Genomic DNA, 20623 nt, shown 5'->3' with positions numbered 1-20623 from the left:
GACATCTGGAGACATACCAGGAAAGCCAACCTGGAGACGTAATAATTCAGCCTCAACAATAGATTACATCTGGTCTTCTTGAAACTATCTCCATAATCTTGAGCGTCTTGACATCATAAATCAAAAACACAGTGATCACGATGCTCTAATACTTACCTGGAAACTCAAAGGTAAATGCCCACTGATTTATCAGTTTGGACAAATCACAATAAACCAAGGATGCAATAGGCTAAAGATTACACCAAATGACGTGTCAATTACCAGGAAGTATCTAAATCTTTCCGGTTCTGACAAAAATGGGCTATGTTATGCCCCCCCTTTTAGCATGCTAAAAAGGTTGTAAAAATGGGCTTTAAACAGCCACATATGATACCTAAGCTCCAATTCAGTCCAGCTGTCACTGAACATTGGAAAAAACTACAACTAAAGAAAACTGCCAAGATCTCCTCGAAAGACGAAGTCAAAAAAAGGAAACAACAATACAAGAACTGGTTAATTGGCTTTGAAACTGCTGCGTGATCAAAAGCAGGCAGATATAATGCTCAAAACGATATGCAACCTGAACACAAAAGACACCTGGTCTCTAATCAATCAGACAACTACTAACCAATAAGCACGTACAAGCAATGGGGTTTCAGAACAACTTTGGGTTAACTACTACTCGAAAGTCTTTGCACATGGTGCTGGAATACACACTTAACCATCAAAACCCCTGGATAAATCTTGGAACATATGTATCACCAATGATGATATCAAAGAGGCAATTGCTAAATTACAGCACTCATATGCAGCAGGCCCAGATGGATTGACAAACAGTATTCTTAAAGCAGCACCAGGAAAATGGGCCACATTCATCTCAGTACTGTTCAATCACATCCTAACTTTAGGCCAGCTACCAGCGTCATGGACAATAGCAATTATCTTCCCAATTTTCCAAAAAGGGGGCAGGGCAGACCCATCAAGCTATATCCCATCATGGATATAATAGGGAAACTTTTTGCATCCAATTTACAAAAAAAGGCTAACAAGATCGGTATCAAAGGTTGATATTATCTACCCCAGAAAAACAGGTTTTACGAAGGGTGTTGGCACTGCCCTCAACCTCTTTCTCCTCAATTCTATGAAATTACAGTTGATCAGAAATAAATCAAATCTATATTTGGGATTTATCAACATCAAACAAGCTTTTCACACCATGAGCAGACCCAAGTCATGGGCAAAACTGCGGGCTTGGGGTTGCCCAATCGATCTGCTACAAGCTGTCAAAGGTTTTCATACAGACATGTCAATGTGAATTCGACTAAACAAAGAAGGAGAGTTATCAAGATCGATTAATATCGAAAGAGGTGTTAAACAAGGCTGCCCTTTAGCAGCAACACTCTTTAACTTGTACTTAGCAGACCTGCCCATGGCTTTAAAAATGGCAAAAACCCTTCCACCAAAGATTAATAACCACTCACTATCATCGATTATCTACACTTATGACAAAGGTCTGCTCTACCAGACACAAATTGGACTCCAACGGCTGTTAGACTCCTTGTAACAATATATGCTTACCAATGATCTGTTAATCAACAAAACAAAATCCCAAATTATAGCAGTTGCCAACAGCAGCAGCAAAAAAGGAAGGGTCTTCAAGTGGCAAATAGGACCTGAACAACTAAAACAAGTAGAGTCAATTTGCTACCTGCGTATTAGCTTTACCAAAACGATTGGAGAAATGACATGGCTGGGCGAACTTCAATGCAAAATTAAAATGTTAGCAACACAGGGGTCAATTTTACATGCAAGACATGGAAAACGTATAATTTTACCTCTGCTTGCATTTTATAAACAAAAGGTTGCCCCCATTTTAACATACAGAGGTGAAGCAGGTTTAAACCTCTCGTGGAAAATTAGGACTGCAATCAATACAATCAGTCATGTTTGGAAATCGTTTTCTTTCCTCTGGAAATAGTCATATTCGACGCAGCAATTCCATATAGAATACTAAAACCCCAGCTAAGTGGACCTTATCCTTCGCTCTTAAAGAGGTGGTATGAAAAATGTTTGCTTCATCTGCTCCATTTGGAGACATCTGGAAACTTTGATGATCAATCCTTGTGTAGTGAAACTCAAAATAAAGAAAGAAGATTGGATTGAAACTCATGAACAGAGAGCAAAATATAAATCATTGTTAAATCTGCCAAGCGAAACTCGAGCATTAAATACGATCTTGAAATATTTGCAAAGGTTTCCCAGCCGTAAGCACCAAAATTAGTTTCTGCGTCTGAGGCTAAACTTGTATGCAACGAAGGAAAGTTTGCATGTTCAGAAACAGCAGAACTGTAATGATAGTATCTGCCGCTTTTGTAAACACCTGAACTGCACTGAAACAATCAACCCCTCATAACAGTGTGCCCTGCACGGATTGTCGTAAGAAGGACTTTCTAACCGGAGTATGTTATAAATACCAGGACTGTAGACCTGGAAGACTGGTGGAGAATGTTCTTATTAGGAGACATCCAGCACAAGTATGCACAGGAATCAATTCTTTAGATAAAATACTGGACAAAAATTGCTCATCACAAATGAATGAATAGGATAATTTATATGCTTTCTAATGGACTAAAAGATGACAAATGAGAGTGTAATACACTGAAAAAGTTTAAAAAGTGATGAAATGTTATGATGTGTGGTCATTTATGTGTAAAAAGTTTGATATAAACTAAATCACAATAAAAATAAAAATGAAAAGATGAGGGCACCCAGGCCAAGGGCACCTAATGGGAGGCAGTATTAGAGGAACAGTTTTGGTATTGTGACTAAGTCACTTGATCTGTGCCTAAATGCACCCTTTTCAACCTATCAATGTCCCCCACCTCTGCGTACCATCACGCCACGGATGGCTCTCCATGCAAAATTGCTCTCTTATTAAATTTCTCCTTCTTGTTTATAAATCAATTCACAGGGCCTCATTACAACCCTGGCAGAGGCAGGCACAGCTGCCACCGGAGTCGTTTTTTTTCCGGCGCCCTGGAATGGGCAATTACTGGAGTATTACAACCCCTGCGGACCCGGTAATTGCCCATTTCAGGGCGCTGGAAAGAATTCTTCCCCATTCCCATTAAGCCCCATAGGGTCAATGGGAATGGGAAAGCCACATGCACCTGCACCATTCGTGAATGGTGCCGGTGCATGCAGCATGCTGTGCTCAACTCCTAGTTTACCGGTCCAGGAACTACGGTAACGGCAAGCTTACTGGTACCGTAGTGCCCGGACCGGCAAACTTGTAATGAGGCCCATGGTCTTGCCTCCAACACCTCATTGAATGCATCTCACTGTAATCTCCATCTCCATCTCTAATTATTCTCTCCTTCTCTCCTTGTCTGTTCACAACCTCCTTGTTTCTACTCCTGATTGCCCTGTGCCTCCACTCTACTTGCCTCACTCCACTGGAATACTTTCTCTCTTCCCATAAAAGCCATTTTTTCAATTGAAGTCTTCAAGGAAGGAGATCCCAAAATCCTCTGATCCAAGCTAACCGCCCAATCCATCTTTCCTGCATCCTGCCCTCAGGAGTACTTTTTGTAATTTGTAAATATTTAAATACTGTCCCCAGGTTCTCTAAGTTAAACATATTGTAATGTCCTCTAGTCCCCATTTTTATGTTCACATTCTTTCTCCTTCACCACCCAGTATATGTCATTCAATCCAACAGTGCTCTTGTGTAAATGTGGCATACCCCGGGACTGCCTCTCCTCTCTGTTTTTGTTTACTTTGAATGTCAATTATGTTTGCCATAACACCCTATTATTAAATAAATAGAAATATAGTGGGTGAACACGGCCCGCCCTTCGGAAAGATGTGGGAGAAATATGTGGTAGTGTAGTTGAAGTATTACTATCAGCAAAATGACTCTTTGAAAACATGGGTAGTTGGTTGATGATTCTCTTTAAAGGTGAGTGAATTTTCCAGATTACCCCAGAGTGTAACCCCAAAAGGGCTATTTTCTTATTTTGTCAAAGTCTTTATCTTCTTGACTTGTTCTGCTTAGCCTGTCCTGTACCTTAATTCCATGCAGGGACATATTGGTACTCATTATGAGTGACCCGGTCTGGAATTAAGGTGCCGGTAATTCCGTTTACCAGCACTTTTTCAGGGCCATACTAATACGAGGCGCAATGCCAGTAACACAGACGCCGGGAGCACTGCACACTGTGCCACTGTTGTCGGTAGCACAGACAGCGCAAATATCGGGACCCACTGTAACATGTGCCGGAAACACCAGCACCACGGAAAGAAGGCAATAATAAGATGTAATAACCCTGCGGGACCTTGTTTCTGAGATTTATTTTGTGCGCACACACCGCAGGTGGCGATATATTGGGCAATGTCTCTTCTCCAAGTTGGCCACCAATAGCCTTTTTGGATCTTGGCCCGAGTGTTGGCGATTCCAGGATGTCCTTCCACTAAAGATTTGTGGTAATTCGCTATTATCTGCTTTTGCAAGGCTTTGGACCTCATCACGAGTCTGGCGATAACCCTTAAATGCGGCGGTAGCGCTATTACCACCACATTTAAGGGTCCGCCAGATCATGGCCTTGGCGGATTTCCTCCCAGCTCTGAGCTGGGGGGAAATCCGCTGCAATTTTGCCGATTTTCACGCTATTACCACCGGCGGGAAATCCTCCGGTGGTAATAGCGTAAATTTTCCCCATTGGGCCGAATGGGGAATCAGGAATTCCTGAGTGGGCCCAATGGGGAATGGGCACTAACCGTTCCGCCAAACCCATGATCCGGCACTAATAGCGCCGGGGGTTTGGCGGTAGGGCTAAAAGCGCCAGCGGTAATAGCGCCGGCGTTACCGGCAAACTCGTGATGAGGCCCTTTGTCAGCCTTTCTTGAAAATAGGGTAAATCATCCCTGTTGGAGTATTGATCTCCTTGAGCTAACCAAATCCTGTTGTGCAGTTTGGTTCATCTGAGATCGAAGATCAGTTTTTAATTCCTCCAAACAGGAGGTTGCAGCGATTTGGTTCTGAATTCGTTCTTCGGGTATAATGGCCACAGGCTTCGATTTTGCAAAGGCTTCCTTGTCTTCTGCCATGCGAGATAGAGCGTCGGCTTTCCCATTACGTACTCCTGGTCTGTATGTAATAACAAAATCATATTCTGAAAAGTAAAGAGCCCAGCGGAGCTGGCGCGAGGATTGGGCCTTGGCTGTCTTTAAATACTTTAAATTACAGTGATCTGTAATAACAGTGACCATGTGTCTGGCTCTCAAAAGATAGTGTCTCCATGTCTTGAAGGCCCCTTTGATGGCTAATAGTTCCTTGTTGGTAATCGCATAGTTCAACTCTGGCACTGAGAATTTACGGGACCAGAAGGCGATGGGATGCAGTTGTCCTGTATCCGGATCTCTCTGTGATAGGACGGCTCCCATGGTTATGCTAGTGGCGTCTGTTTCGACCACATATGGCAGGTCAGGACGGGGATGCCGAAGAACTGGTGCTGAAGTGAAGGCCTTTTTCAGTTCCTCCAAGGCCTGTTCTGCCTCGGGAGACCAAAGAAATGTCCTATTCTTCTTCAATAAGGAAGTGATTGGATGGACTAACTGCGAAAATCCGGGAATAAATCATCAGTAAAAGTTGGCAAACCCGAGCACGCTTTGCACTCCTTTGATGGATGTTGCCGATGGCCATTGTAGAATTGCATCCACCTTGCGGGTATCCATGTGAACACCTCGTGGGGTAAGCATGAAGCCCAAAAATTCGACTTCCGTGAAGTGGAAGGAGCACTTTTCCAATTTGGCAAACAAACAGTGTTGACAAAGCTTTTCTAAAACTGCCCTTACATGGTTGACCTGATCCCTCTTGGACACAGAGTAAATAAGAATGTCATCAATGTACATGAGTGCACAAACGTCCAACAATTCATGAAGTGCATCATTCATGAAGAACTGGAATGCAGCTGGTGCATTGCATAATCCTTAGGGCATGACCTGATACTCGAAAAGCCCATATTTGGTTTGGGATGCCGTTTTTCCATTCGTCCCCCTTTTTAACCCACACAAGATGATAGGCCCCTCGTAAGTCCAATTTAGTGTAGATTGGGGCGTTCTTTACTTGATTGAGCCACTCTGGGATAAATGGTAGGGGGTACCAGTTTTTTAAAGTGATTTGGTTTAGTCCTCTATAGTCTATACAAGTTCTTAAATCACCTTCCTTCTTTGGTACAAAGAATAGAGCTGAAGAGGTAGGGGACTTAGACAGGCAGATGAAACCGTTAGCTAGGTACTGATCCAAGTAAGATTGCATATGCTGATTTTCTTGCTCTGTTAGAGCATAAATTCGACTGCATGGAATTTGTGCTCCGGACACCAGATCGATTTGGCAGTTGTAAGGCCTGTGAGGAGGTATAATATTTGCTTGTTCCTTCTGGAACACATCCTGGTGATCCAGATATTCTGGGGGTAGAGAGCCAGAGAGTCCCAAGATAGATTTTGTTTTGAGTTCCTTGCTTTTTTCTTCTTGGTGGTAGCAAATGTTTGTGCATTCTGGAGGAAAGGTCAGCATTCTTGTTTGCCAGTCGATCCTTGGGTTGTGTGTTTCCAGCCACTGCATTCCTAAGATCATTTGGAACTGGGGAGCCCCAATAAGGTCAAAGGTAATGTGTTCTCGATGACCGCCCTGACATATCAGCATGACTTTGTCGATATGTTGCGTCACTGGGCCGGATGGCAGTTGAGACCCGTCCACCGCTGTGACGTTTTCTGACTTGAGCTTTTGCTGAAGGGGAAGGCCTATTCGTTCGGCTAGATCTTGATCAATATAATTTCCCACTGCACCACTATCAATATATGCCTCCAAGGCATGTACCTTTGTTGGTTGCTGATGGTTGAGCAAAAGTACCGGGATGACCAGATGTGAGGTCTGTACAGAGTCATCCTTTTCGCTCAACAAGTGGACCCCTACACTTGCCGGGCGCTGGAGTTTTCCTGATTTTGTTCCTTTTCTTCATTACCATTGTTTGTTGCTCTTACAATTCTTTTGGGCATTTTGATGGAGCATTCTCGAAGGAAATGTCCTGCTTTTCTGCAGTATAAACATAGTTGTTGCTGTCTCCTTTTCTCTCACTCTGCCTTGGAGATAGAAGTGTGTAATCCCCCAATCTGCATTGGTTCGGCTGGTTCGTGGGTTTTGACTGAATTGTTCCGGGGTCGCATATAGACTGACCACCCTTCATTCCATGATCGATCCATTCTTCGATTCTGCAACCTGTGATCTAGTTGTACTGTCAGATTTATGTACGCTACACATCCTTCAGGAGGATTGACCACTTGGGCTAGCACATCTTTTAATTCCCCACGCAATCCCCGATAAAAGAGCATAGTCCTTTTTTCTTCTGGCCAATTTGTCTGTGCCACGAGGCGATTGAAGGTGGCAATGTAGGTCAGCAGATCCTGGTTCCTTTGTCTGAGGGACAAAAGTTTGATGTCCAAGGCTTGGCCTTGTGTATGTCTGGCAAACAGCTTTTCCATTTCCAGTTGGAAATCCCCAATGTTTCAGAGCAGAGGATCATCCTGATTCACTAATGGTATTGACCAATTTGCTGCACTCCCTACTAAATAGGAAAGAACAAAAGCAACTTGTGCGCTATCGTTTGGAAAGGCCCCAGATCGGCACAGAAAGTGAAGACGACATTGATTCATAAATATTGCATATTTGTTTGGATCAGCGGTAAAACATTTGGGTGGGGCTAGTGGCACTGCCCCCGGAAGTACCACCTTGACTGGTGGTGACAGCTGCAGCGTAGGAGGTTGTGCCATCCCAGGTAGCGGAACCTGTCCTGCATGTGTCTGAAGTATTTGCCTTGCCAAGTCATCAGTTTGCTCTCGAGCTACAACTAAGTCCCTTCGCAAGGCATTGGTCTCTTGTCTAGAAGCATGAACTTCAGCCTGCAATTCCCCTAGTATTTGGTCCAACTGGTCGGTTTCTGAGGTTTCCATAATGCCCAAGCAGAAATTCAGAGTGGCTTTGCGTTCTGTTATGCTCACCTGGTCTCTGCAGGGACGTTGGGGCACGGTTGGAGCCCTCCCTGGATTAGGCTCCCCTGGATCAGTTCTCTCCCCCAGCTGCTGCCAAGTAGACTACTCCGGATGCTGGCACTGCCCCAGCGAGAACACGAGAGGCAATGAAAAGGGTGTTGTGGTATTGTGACGTTCCCCGAACCTTTCGTGCCAGAATGAGGTGAGTAAGCGTTTACCCATATAAATTCACCTGATGTATTGTGAGGATGAGCTCTCCATCCTGCTTCTCATCAGCAGGGGCGCTTCAAGAGGACTGAGTTGCTTCACTGGTCCCTGAATGTGGCGGCCCAGGCCGGCTGCGACCAGACCACTTTGAAGGTAGGAGTTCTTTGTAATGATTATTGTTCATATTGGTAGTAATGTCTTTTCACATGATTAATGTTCATCTCCTTAGCAATGTCTCTTTCTCCCCAATAGATGACGAAGGCCCTTTAAGAGATGGAATAACATGTGCCCAAGGAAAGAAGTGTGCAAAGAACACTTTTTTATGAGCCTGGCGCCAAAGGCGCCAAGACTGGGTCTAACTGGACCCTTCAGGGGATGTTAACTGTGGTTTTTGTCCAGTGGCCATAACAGTATGTTTAAATGATTGCAAAAATCAGGGTGAGAGGTCACACATTCTTTTCGTATTGTATTCCTACGAAGCTTCAACAATGTTTCTTAGGTTGCAAAAAAGTCAATCAAAAAGTGTTTTGACCGTATATGTTTAATTCACGTATATTTAACAAATGTGGGGATAGAGTACCCAGGCACATTCTAATTTGGTACTTAAAAGGTACAATACATGTGAGTTTATGGAACAGGGCTCCTGGTGAGGGACCTATTCTGCCCAGGAGGGCTACTTATGTAGCTGCAGCAGCCCTCTGTCAGCTACACACAACTTGCGAGTGCCTCGCACGCTGCCCTATTAAGGATTCATCCCCTTACCACGAGATCAAGCCTGATTACAGCCTCCATTTTGAGGACCATTCCGGGACCAGTACTTTAAGACATGGTCGCCCAACATGTACCTAGGGTTAATCTAACCTCTGAGCACTCCACTCTCATACAGCCCCCGTCCTGAAGAAGGCCGTGACAGACACAAGGCTCATCTAGCCCACATAGACGGCCTGAAACACTCTGGTGTAGGCGCACCTTTTAACCACAGTGCATTGTCTCTGTTTCTTGGAAAAGAACATTTTGTCATTTGTTTTGTTGTCTTTGTTAAGAATGTTCATCATTTCTCTGTTAAACACTGTCCACTAGAACTTGACAGTGCATGATTCACTCTCATGTTTTTGACACACAATTCATTAGGCCATTTAGCGCTTAAAGTGTCATGTTTTACCTACCTGTATGAGTGTTATGAAATACTTGTATTTGTGTTTACCTAATGCATTACTGCTTGAACCATAAAAACTAAGAACGTACCCAGATCGGGTATTATAAGTGGAGTGTTGTGCACATTTATTTTGATCATAGGGCAATAGTGGGCCAAAAGTGATTTTCGTTGACCTATTCAAGTGTTCTTCCAATACAGGTGAGTACAACCCAGTTTGGTGGACTGGATTTTGATAAACAGACAACATGTTTTGCTTTCATTCATCCGTATATCGTGTTTTACAAATACAATGTGAGCACAGAACAAAACAAATTTCCGTGGACAGAACAAACGTATGTCAGTGTGTGGGGTCAACACTGGATCAGTAATGGAATCATCAATCGTCGACACTATGGTGTTTCGGCCCAGAGACAAGCTGTTGAGTGAAGTTTATATGTAAAGGTCTTCATCAGGACGTGTGGTAGATGGTAAATCCAAGTCCTGGGTTCTCTATCGTAGACTTTCTTCTACTATGGTAAGTCTGATCGTCCACTCTTGCGTGGATGAGAGCCGGTGAATGAGTAACCAACAAGAAGGAGTGGCCATGAAAGGGAGATTACTAATTCCGGATCCTATTTGCAGAGTGAGTCTTAGTGGGATGTCCGATTCCCAAAGTGAAAGACTGACGGCTGTTCCGAATTCCCACCGTTGGGGTACGAGGTTTCTTCGCAAAAGTAGCAGAGTCAAGTCCTAGTCCTGCCACTTGGTCTGATGCGAGTGCACTGAATGCAGTCGTCAGTGCGACTGATCATTTTAAAAGTAAGGAGGCTTCTGGATAATCCAGAGTGATCTGAATGGTGCAGCCACCAGACAGTTCATAATCTTTATTCAAATGTTTTCATCTGTATTGGTGAAACAGGTTTGCAGGACTCTTAGGAGCATGGCAGAAGGATTAGTTGATTCCAATATCCTCTTTGTGAAATTATACTTCTTAACTTCTTTAGTACATTTTCCAATTTGTTTATCTGCCTCCATCTTCAATTTCCACAAGATTCATTTGGTGCTTCTTCCTGCTTACATTGGGGTTGCTAGCCCAGTGGTGAACCATCTATTAGTCACCTTTGTGGGTGGAGCAGTCTTACGTTTGATAAAACATAGAAATAAAATAAACTTTGACTTAGATTTCGAGTTCGTGCCATATGGAAGTAAATGTTGTTCCCTGTTATACTTAACCCAAAATAAGACTAATGCTCCAGTGTTATATTGTTTCCACAGTGGCTCCTCTTTTTTTCTACTTTGTGCTAAAGGTCATTCTATCTTCTTTCTCTTCCTGTTTCCCCTCTTCTCCCTCTCTTTTCTAACCATGCCATTAAACCTGGCAACTTTCTTGTCTTGATAAGTACATCTCTGTTGCTCTAAGTACATAATACAACCCGTGAAGTATGTGGACACTCATCACATGATATAATCATGCTCATAGAGAAATGCATACATATAAAGTGAGACCTGCTTACTTTACCACTCCTTGTTTATTATGCCCACTTCTCTATTTTTACCACAGGGAACTCAAGAGTTACTGAAACTGCACAGGGTGGAATCAGTGCACGAGCACCTTCTGTTCCTCTTGACAAGAGATGCTACCCTGGAGGATATGGTATGTCTCTTTGTACTAATCGTAACGTATGTAGATGGGAAATCAGCAGTGCAAGAAACTAAATTAAAATATATGTGCACTTTTTAGCAAAAGATGAGTTTTAGAGTGATGAGTCAACTTAAACCTAGGTAACACAGATTTCTCCTGTATCTTGGTGAAAGGGGACCCTGCCCGCTACATGTCATTGTGCAGAAGGTGCAGCCCCAGCTAACATGGATGATTAACTGCAAGATGTGGATGAGTAAAATCAGAAGACACATACATATTCTGAGGGTTTTCCGCATGAGCTGAGACTACTGTCCCAAAAGATGCACTGAAGAACAACATTGTTCTCTCTGCCGGCAAGATAGTCTTTCATTTGATCTATGCTCTTCTTTATTGACATTTAACTCCTTCAGTAAATGATGCACCGGAACAGCTATCTCTAAAAACAGGGCTTCCTTAGAAAGGATTCATAATTAAATTCTTCCTCTTTCACTAAATTGTTGATTTTGTCGGAGTTGCATCCCGGTCCATTCTCTGTATTGGGATTGCGACTAGAGACAATTGCATTTGTGGAGAGCATGCCTAGATGTGAATTCCAGATGATCAGTTACATATGGTTTCCACCGAATAGTGTTGCAGCAAATGGATTTTTGCGCAATCGACTATACATATCCAGCTAACCAAGGACAAATCCAAAATCTACTAGTTAAATGAAAATACCAACCAAACAAATTAAAGAAGATTGACCAGTTCCAAGAAGTAGCTGAAATGATCTGCACATACCGCACGGTCAGCAGACTGCCAGCCGGCACCTGAGATTTGTTTTTTTCTTTTTTTTCTTTTTGTTTTATTTTGATTTATTTCATATCTCTATCACTGTCTTTATTTGATACTATTTTGCAGTGAAATGTGATATTGCCTATAAACAAAGAAGAATTCAATTTTCATTTGAATGATATTGCAGAATCTACAGTAACATGTTTTCTACAGTTCATTGCTGATTTGGATTGAATTCAATTATTGTCCCATCCTACCCATGGCTGTGGGAAAATATTAGATATCATTATAGCTAAACCTCCTATGATAAACAGTGCTAAGTGTATTAGTTAGCTGGTCTTATCATGTTATGTCTTTCATTTTACATTGAATGTTAATTGTAACACTGTAGTTCCTTGCCAGAATAAGAGATATTCTTGCTCTTTAACTTGTTACTAAAATGCCAAATAATTGGTTTCATCACTTGGCTAGACTTCTTTTATTAGTGCTAATGCTGACATAGATGTATTCCCTCTCTACTCTTTATCCTCCTTAACATAATTCTCAACCTTTACATAGTCTGCACATTCTTGCACGCTCCTCTTCCACCTCTCCTCAATGGCTGCATGCTGGCTGCCTTCCCATGCACCACTCCTCCCCATTGAAGCTCCTTCTACTCTACTTTAAATTCATTTCTGGCCTAGAACTCAATCCTCACATTTGGCTAACTCAATCTCCCGGTACTCCCCACCTCTCCACCCCACCTGCCCACTTTTCCTGTGACACCCTTAGCAACATTGTTGTTTCCCGAACACCATGCAGTGCTTCCTGCTTCTTTCTTTCTCTCCTTACTCCTCTCCATCAGAACTACCTCCACTGCGATATCACAAATATAACTACTAACCGTGCCTTCAGATTTGCTCTTATACTCCATTTCCTCTCCCTGGAAGGGTACCCTGCCCCTAACCCAGCACCCCATGCCGCCTCCTTGGTCACTTCCTCTTCCCTGCAGTCCAAACTGTTCAGCTAACAAATTGAATATTACAATCTAAATATCTGTACATATTATACATGCCTTGTGTTATCTGTGTTTGACCAGTCCACAATCTAACTAGAATCTTGCCCTTCTACCACCTAGAACCTTACCTGCTCACTTATCAGTTTGACATTTTATAAAGCACACTTCAAAGGGATTTCTCCGCTGTCTATTTCCATCCTCATGCTAAACATTTCTGATTTGTTCAAAGGTGAGTCATCCAAATAGTATTGTTTAGTTAGAGTTAAATCCAAAATATGGTTTTGAAAGAATCCAATTCAATGTTGATAGTTTTATCAAAAATACTCTATTATCGTTGTTTAATTGAAGAAACAAATCATATCTTGCCTGGTGTTAGCATCACATTTTATGATTTCCAAATCGGTTGTCATACACAACTGCTTATTATACTTCAATTTCAATTCGATATTATATAACCTTAACTCGACACATGTTTCCCCATTGACACTATCAATGGTTCATCAGGAGAAGGAAATGGTTTCTAACAAGAAAAAAAAACAACCGAAAGCCAAATTATTAAGATTGAAAAAAGGGGGGGTTAGCATAGGTTTTGCAGGTTATGCTGGTTTGCAATCTCATAATAAACATATACATGTAATCATAATGTTTGACTCACCTTGATTGTGATTCAGTATTGAGGGCTTAATTTTCATCCAATTGGTTTTTTAATTGGCTTCTGGTAAATGACAAATTACTATTGTGTCCCAAATAGTCTTTAGGAAGTCTCTCCAAAAATATCTGATAGCTATTATTTTTTAATCCAAACGATCAGATTTGCTACAGGGAAGAGAGAAATACAAATAGATTTTTGTTTTAAATTTTGTAAAAGTATGGAGGCTAGGAGCAAAGCAATGATTGCTTTCAAGCTTCGCATTAAAGTCAGTGGTGGCTTACCTCTTTCAATCCATATAGTTGGATAAGTCCTGTACAGCCATGATAAGCTGCGGCGAAGTTGCCAGGCCCGGTGTGCATTGCAAGCATAAGTGCGCACGCTATTTATGTTGTCAGCGCGGCGACGTCATCACGCCACGCTCAACGTGATCTAGCGTGACATTGTGATGTCATTGCGCATAAATACGTGATTGTCAGCCATTTTGGAACGGGAAAAGCAGAGATTAAAGGTTTTTTTCGGCTGATTAGTTTAAGAAATGTTGAAGCCTCTAGTGGCTATTTAACCTATTTGATATATTGGTTTAGGCTACATTGGGCAAATACAAGTTGATATTGAATGTTTTTTTGGAGAAAGAAGTTCTATAAGGTAAAGATATTTTTGCTATTTTCTTTCAGTTTCTGTTTACAGTGTAGCAATTTGCGCATCTACAATTGGGTACATATTTATAAGTCGGTTATATGGAACTTTGAAAACTGAAGAAGGTTATAGTTAAAGTTTTACTCATTTTCACAGCGAAGTGCAAATGTGAAGGGCAATAGGCGGTGTAAACGTGTATACGCCACCTTTTGCACTGCACATTTGCACTCCTCCATGCAAATTACCAAAATTTGGCAGTGGGAGCCGCCTATGTGTATGTCTACATGTAACCGCTCCCGCCATCAAATTACGCAGAGGAACAAAATGAGCCCCTAAATTGCTGCAGCATTTGCAAAACTCTTCGGGAGAAGCAAAAACTGCTTCCAAAAAGATCTTTCATTCAACCCTAGTTTCCACATGCCTATCAAAACCCCACAATTCAGCGCCTTAGGGCAAACGACTTCCTATTTTGGCTTTGAAAATCCTATCAACTTGTTGCAAAATGATGTTAACCTGCTTCACCATTTTTATAATCGCCCTTTCAATGGGTCCATCTTTTTTTTATAACATATGTTATGTGAGGTTTTCAATATTTTCAGAGATATGGGGCCTCATTACAGGTCGGGCGGTCCGGAATTAACAGTGGCGTTAAACCCGCCGCCACTGTTAATTCCGGACCGCCCGATCCCGAGTCCTGCAGGCGGGAGGTGATGTTCCCGCCAGGTCTGACCTGGCGGTTTTAACACCGCCCTCCTCCAGGCGGACGTGAAAACACAAGCACCATCACGAGATGGTGCCGGTGTTTCCACTTCCCCATTCCCATTGAGTCCTATGGGACTCAATGGGAATGGGGATTTACCGAATTCTGCCTCCAGAATTCCTGGGACACCAGGGTCGTAATACCCTGGTATTTCCGGGAGTCACGGAGGCGGAATGGTATAACGAGTCCAGCGGTAACCAGGTGGTTTTACCGCCTCGGTTACCGCCGGACTCGTAATGAGGCCCATGGTCTCAGATGATGTCCCTCAAATAGAGCAGAGACGGTTTTCATCATTCTATCCTCTGACGTTTTGATTGTCTTGGTCAGAACACAAACTGCGTTACAGGCCCAAAAGTTTGCAGTAGGCCAGGATTGCAGGCAAAATAATCTCAAAGTAAACAAGAGCAAATTGGAAAATCATGATTTCTGGTAAACATAGGATATACAAGAGATGAGGAAGGGATTATTCCAATTCAGTCAGCTTTCCCACAAATGCTAATGATGAGGCAAGAATTCCTGTAAACTGGACATCAAATTCACCTGATTAATCAACAGAAAGACTAATTGAGTCCAATAAATTCAGAGGAAATTGTATGGGGTAATACTATAGCACTGACATATTGTGATTCCTCATGTAATGAGTTGCTATTATTAGTGTTATATATGCTGATAAAAATGCTAGGTTGATCAAGTTTGGATCAAGCATATTGATAATTGTTTCACCTTGTTGCATAAAGTGAGTAGTTTGACTTTCAGTTTTAACCAATAGTGAGAGACAATAACCTTCAAGTTGTATCTCTGAAATGATAAGCGAGCTGCCTCTTGTGAGAATGAACCTGTTTCTTGTACACTAAATCAGTTGCCTTCAAATTGGCCTTTGACAATGATAATTCCTCTTCCAGTTCAGGCAAGGCAGGTTCGTCATTTTAGATACTGGCTATCTTACATTCTAAATGATGTATTGCAGTTAGGTGACCATTATACAGTTAAAATGATTTCCTATTCTCAATAGCAGAAAAGGAGAGACCCACTCATAACACCTATCCTTAAATGCTCCCATTTTGACTATATGGTCTTTAACCTATACATAGAGCCTTTGGGATTTCTTCTTAATGACCCTGACATTTCACTCCACCAACATGTGGAACATAACTAATTATTTAAATAAATCAGTTGTTCACAGGACATTTCACATCTCAGGGATTGCCTCACTCCCTCCAAACTTGAATGACAAAGGGCCTCATTACAACCCTGGCGTTGGACCATGGTGCTGTTAGCACCATGGTCCATGCCGGATTCCGCCATGGGTGATGGCGGATTTACTGCCCCATTCCAAGGTTGGCGAGGCGGTAAATCCCCATTCACCATGGCCCCTTCCCCATTCCCATTTTTGGCCCATAGGGCTCAATGGGAATGGGGAAGGCGCTAATTACGGCACCGTAAATTACGGTGCCGTAATTAGCACCAAGGTCCCTTAGCGGGTTGGACTTTAACGCCTGCAAGAAGCAGGCGTTAAAGTGTGAATCGGGCGTTAAGGGTTTAACGTCGCCGCAGCCTTTTACGGCGCCGTTGACCCCTTAACGCCAGGGTTGTAATGAGGCCCAAACACATATATGAGACTCAATTCCACAAAGACGACATTTGTTCCACAAAGACGACATTTGTTCTACTCGTTCACCCATCTAAGAAAAAATCCATTTAAGGTTTGCTAAACATCATGTTCCCCAAAGGCTTCACACCTCACCTGGCCACAAATGCCAAATCACTCAGGGGCAATATAGCCAGCACTCTATGCTTCCAACAGCATATCAACGAAAAGGCCAATCTGCCTGGTAACTGCTAATAGCTCCTCTGGAAGCTTAAACCTTTCCTTCCACCCGAGGACTTCAGAATGATAGTTCGGGCCCTGGTAAACTCACATATCAATGTGGGAAAGCTCTCCTCATTGTCATTCCACACATGTGGCCCCAATTAAGGCTGTCCAACACACTGAGACATGACTCATAACAGGAAGCAATAAATTCAACCACATTTCCCTCATTTTAAGGGAGCTGCACTGGCTTAGCATTCCAGTCAGAATACTCTTTAAGATTGCCTGTGCTGCCTATAAGGTAACCACCCCTCGCACACCTGTGTACCTAGTTAAAAGACTCTGTAGCTCTGGTGGGTCACGTTTCTCTAGGACCCAGAACAGCTCAAGAGGACAATGGCATGCAAGGGAAAAAACAACAAACAGGTCTTCTCTAGCTCATCCCCTTTTTACTTCAACACCATTCCAGTGGAAACCTGTACTGTGCCAATGTGCTTGCATTTCAGGAAGAAACTGAAAACCTTACTCTTCAGTCAATATTAAGTGCCATCTAGGCTCCTTGCATTCCCACATCTCATCCCATCCCTTTGGCTGATTATCCCCTGCCACATATTCTAACACCTCCTTACCACATATGTGATTATCAATGGCATGTACACTCAGCCTCGGGCCGCGTACCAGGATTCTAAATGATTCATGGTCAGCCATGACTGGTGAATAGTTTAAGTAGAGGGGTGGAAATCTATCCCAAATTGGCACAAGTGACCCAGAAACAATGCAGGGGAGTGTGCAGGGGAGGAGAATCTCCGACCGAAAACATTTTTTATGTGTTGAAATGGTGCCTTTTACAGCATCATTTTTTAAAACATTGGGGGAAAAAGCCATACAATGTATAATTGTTTCTCTAGGGTGTAAGGAAGGAATGGTATCAAACAGTAAGAGAGATACAAGTGATCACAGTTCAAGGGGGTTTATTGAACTTCAATTATGTTTAAAAAACGCCTATCTAATCCTAAATCTAACGATGGGAGCAAGCTTCGACCATCAAATAATAATAACACAGTCCTAGTCGAGTCTGCCAGAATAAAAGGGCCTATACTAATAAACCTATTGCCAATCCTTACTTCTTAATACAGATAGTGTGGGAAACAATGTGCAAAAAAAAAGTGTTCAAGAAATTATATATCAGGTTATTCAAGCTGTTGGCTTCCCTTCACCATGTTTTCAGCACGGGACAAGGTGGCACACTTGAGCTTAGTACACTCTCTGGCTTCTCTAGCACAAGGATGCAGTTCAAAACTTCAACATCAGGGCCTTCGGTGCCACATTCTCTTTGCCATTCAAAGTTTCTTATTTCAGAGTACCGGATGCAACACAACAAACATTAAAGTTCTGTTCTTCTTAGGATTTCATATGCACAAATTCTAGGGTGATTAACTGTTCACCCCGGGTCCTCCTCTGCTGGGCTCAGACCCACTTTAACACACAACCTTCAATTGGTCTCCCTCTGCTGGACTTGGACCAAAATGATCTACTTTTTCAAACTTTCTTTACTTCATGAAAATCGAAGATTTTCAACTGTGCGCAGGATTTTGCCCGACTCATCGCAGGACCACTTCAATTCACAAATACTTGTTCTCTTCTTGATATAACCTTTTTCTCATTTTCACTTTTGCTATTTCTCAGCTGGATACCATACAGAGACCTTTGATTGAGCACCCGCGTGGTGCCAGACCACTCTGCCAAAGGTATTGTATCTTGCTTTTAAAGTTCAATCACTCATCAGTAGTTCATCTTTACTTGTGACTCTTATCACACACGTTTTAACAATGTTCATTCCAGCGCTCACCATACAGTGTTGCTGCTTGCAACCTTGGCTTCAACACATACCGGTCTTGTATTGGTCTCCCCAACTCTCCAGCTGTGTTGATTTCACTGAAGCTGCTTTGTTCTTGGAGCCAATGACGGTACCACACTGGCTGCCGCCTCTCCCCACCTTGATTTTTGATGCTGGAGGTCCCCGTCCCATAATGCAGGATTCTTCAGCCTGGTTTCCTGGTCTTACACTTTCTATTCTCAAGGGTTCTGGAAATCAACAGTTCCTCATCGAAAAGGTCAAGGGAATTTGCCTCCTTGCGATCCCATTCTGTTTTGCCGTCTTTCTTCTCTCATTGAGCTGCCGTCTCGAAACTGCTGTTCCCTCCTGTGCTTTGCCTCGCTCAGAGTGTGCTCTCGTGCTTTGTCTTTGATTCATGTGGGGAAGTTTAATAGAAGTCAGGTGTGTGTGATGGTCAGTAATTGCCTGACCTCACCTGACCATTGTATTGGGACATACCCACTGCTCGGGTGTTAGTCTGTTTTCTCTCATCGAAGGCGGTCCATGTTAAAGTGTTTGTGTTGTAATGGGGAGGGTTAGAGTTCCTAAATATCCTACCTGGTAGGATGGGGTAAAGGTGTTACAGGGAAGGGGATACTGCGTCTCACCATCCGGTGTCCCACTGCCACTCCCCAAAGACCCCTCACCCAGGTGATCCTCACGCAGTGGTCCATCCCCAGGAACTGGATCCAAAAGCGATGGCCGTGTACTTGCTACCTGTATGACATATCCCCAGGGACTAGTGGGTGATATACCTTCTGGTTTCTTACAAGGGTAAAATGAAAACATCCAGTAAATGCCATGTCATCAACAGTACACAAAAGGAATGTTAAGTCGATTGCATAAAACATCTACTACAATCTATCTATGCAAATAATAATGGTCATTGTAAATAACTTGCATGAGGTTGCAGCCACAATCTTTCTATTCCAATAATAGCAGTCACTGTAAATCACTTTCATGAGGGTCGGGCTACAATCTGATTATGCCAGTCACAGTTTCTTTAAAATCATTTTATGAAGCTGTGACTAGAATCCACACACTATTCCAGTAATGGCCACTATAAATCACTTGCATTTAACTTCAGCCGCAACACGTTTATGACAGCAATGCTAACAGGACATCATTCCTCTGAATATGTGACCACAGATAAGTATGCCAGTCATGAAAGTGATGCACAGTGACCATTACTGTTATAGGTAGATAGATTGTGGCCAAAACTTCATGAAAGTGATTAACAATGTGTACATTACTTTCATTAAGCCTTGGCCACAATCAATCTATAACAGTAATGGTCAATGTAAATGACCTTCATGAAGCTGTGGCCACAAGCAGTCTATGCCAGCAATGGTAGCTTTAAATTACTTTCATGAAGCTCTAGATATAGCCCCACACTCTATACCAGTTATGGTCACTGTACATCACGTACATGAAGCTGATCCCACAATAAGTATGCGCCCTGTGCTATACAAACACACATGCATGCATTGCATTGACACACTCTCTCGTTCCAGACACAGAGTCACTCACACACTAATATGCACAGCCACACAGACACACACAAACACACACACACTAACTCAAAACTCTTGCATGCATTACACTCAAGCACACACACATTCACTACAAAACTACAAAGAATTTTTAATTAAAAAAGCTTCTTCCCTTACACATTCTTTTAACTTTGAGCAAAGATAGAGTGGGCAGGAAATAATCCAAGCAGCAGAGCTTGCACACCATGGAAGGACTTCATCACCCCTGGCACACCAGATACTCTCCTCAGAATGGGTTGCTCGGCAGGTGTGGGTGCTCTTTGTCTTTTTTCTTTTTTTTAAAGTAAATTAAAGCCTGCCAGCCCTGTGGGAGTCAGATATGTGCACTGGGCACTGAGGAAGTGCCAAGGGGGAGCGACTGTCCACTCTGTACCGCCCTGGCTCAGCCCATGAGCAGAGTGTTACACTGTTTCGATTAGCTGGGTTTGCACAATTTAAAACCCAAATGCAATATCAAATATAGATACTTACAATCATATCCCCATATTTATTCATATACAAATCGTTGTTAAGCTTTTGATGAATACAAAATGAATATCTTCTGAATACAATT

The 20623-nt window shown here is 42.6% G+C and overlaps 1 protein-coding gene across 1 annotated transcript in view; it reads left to right on the top strand.

Moving 5' to 3' along the window:
* The window catches only part of LOC138566911 (TNF receptor-associated factor 3-like), a 515375-nt gene that overhangs the window by 416128 nt on the left and 78624 nt on the right, over nt 1-20623 (top strand). The window contains exon 8 of the mRNA XM_069644644.1: nt 10932-11024. Coding sequence (XP_069500745.1) covers nt 10932-11024 — 93 coding nt within the window. The remainder of the gene's footprint in view (nt 1-10931; nt 11025-20623) is intronic.

This window comes from Ambystoma mexicanum, chromosome 2p (genome assembly GCF_040938575.1).
Source record: "Ambystoma mexicanum isolate Mex_15411 chromosome 2p, UKY_AmexF1_1, whole genome shotgun sequence".
NCBI lineage: Eukaryota > Metazoa > Chordata > Amphibia > Caudata > Ambystomatidae > Ambystoma > Ambystoma mexicanum.
The sequence above is the reverse complement of the archived record's forward strand: the minus strand, read 5'-3'. Positions and strand labels throughout refer to the sequence as shown.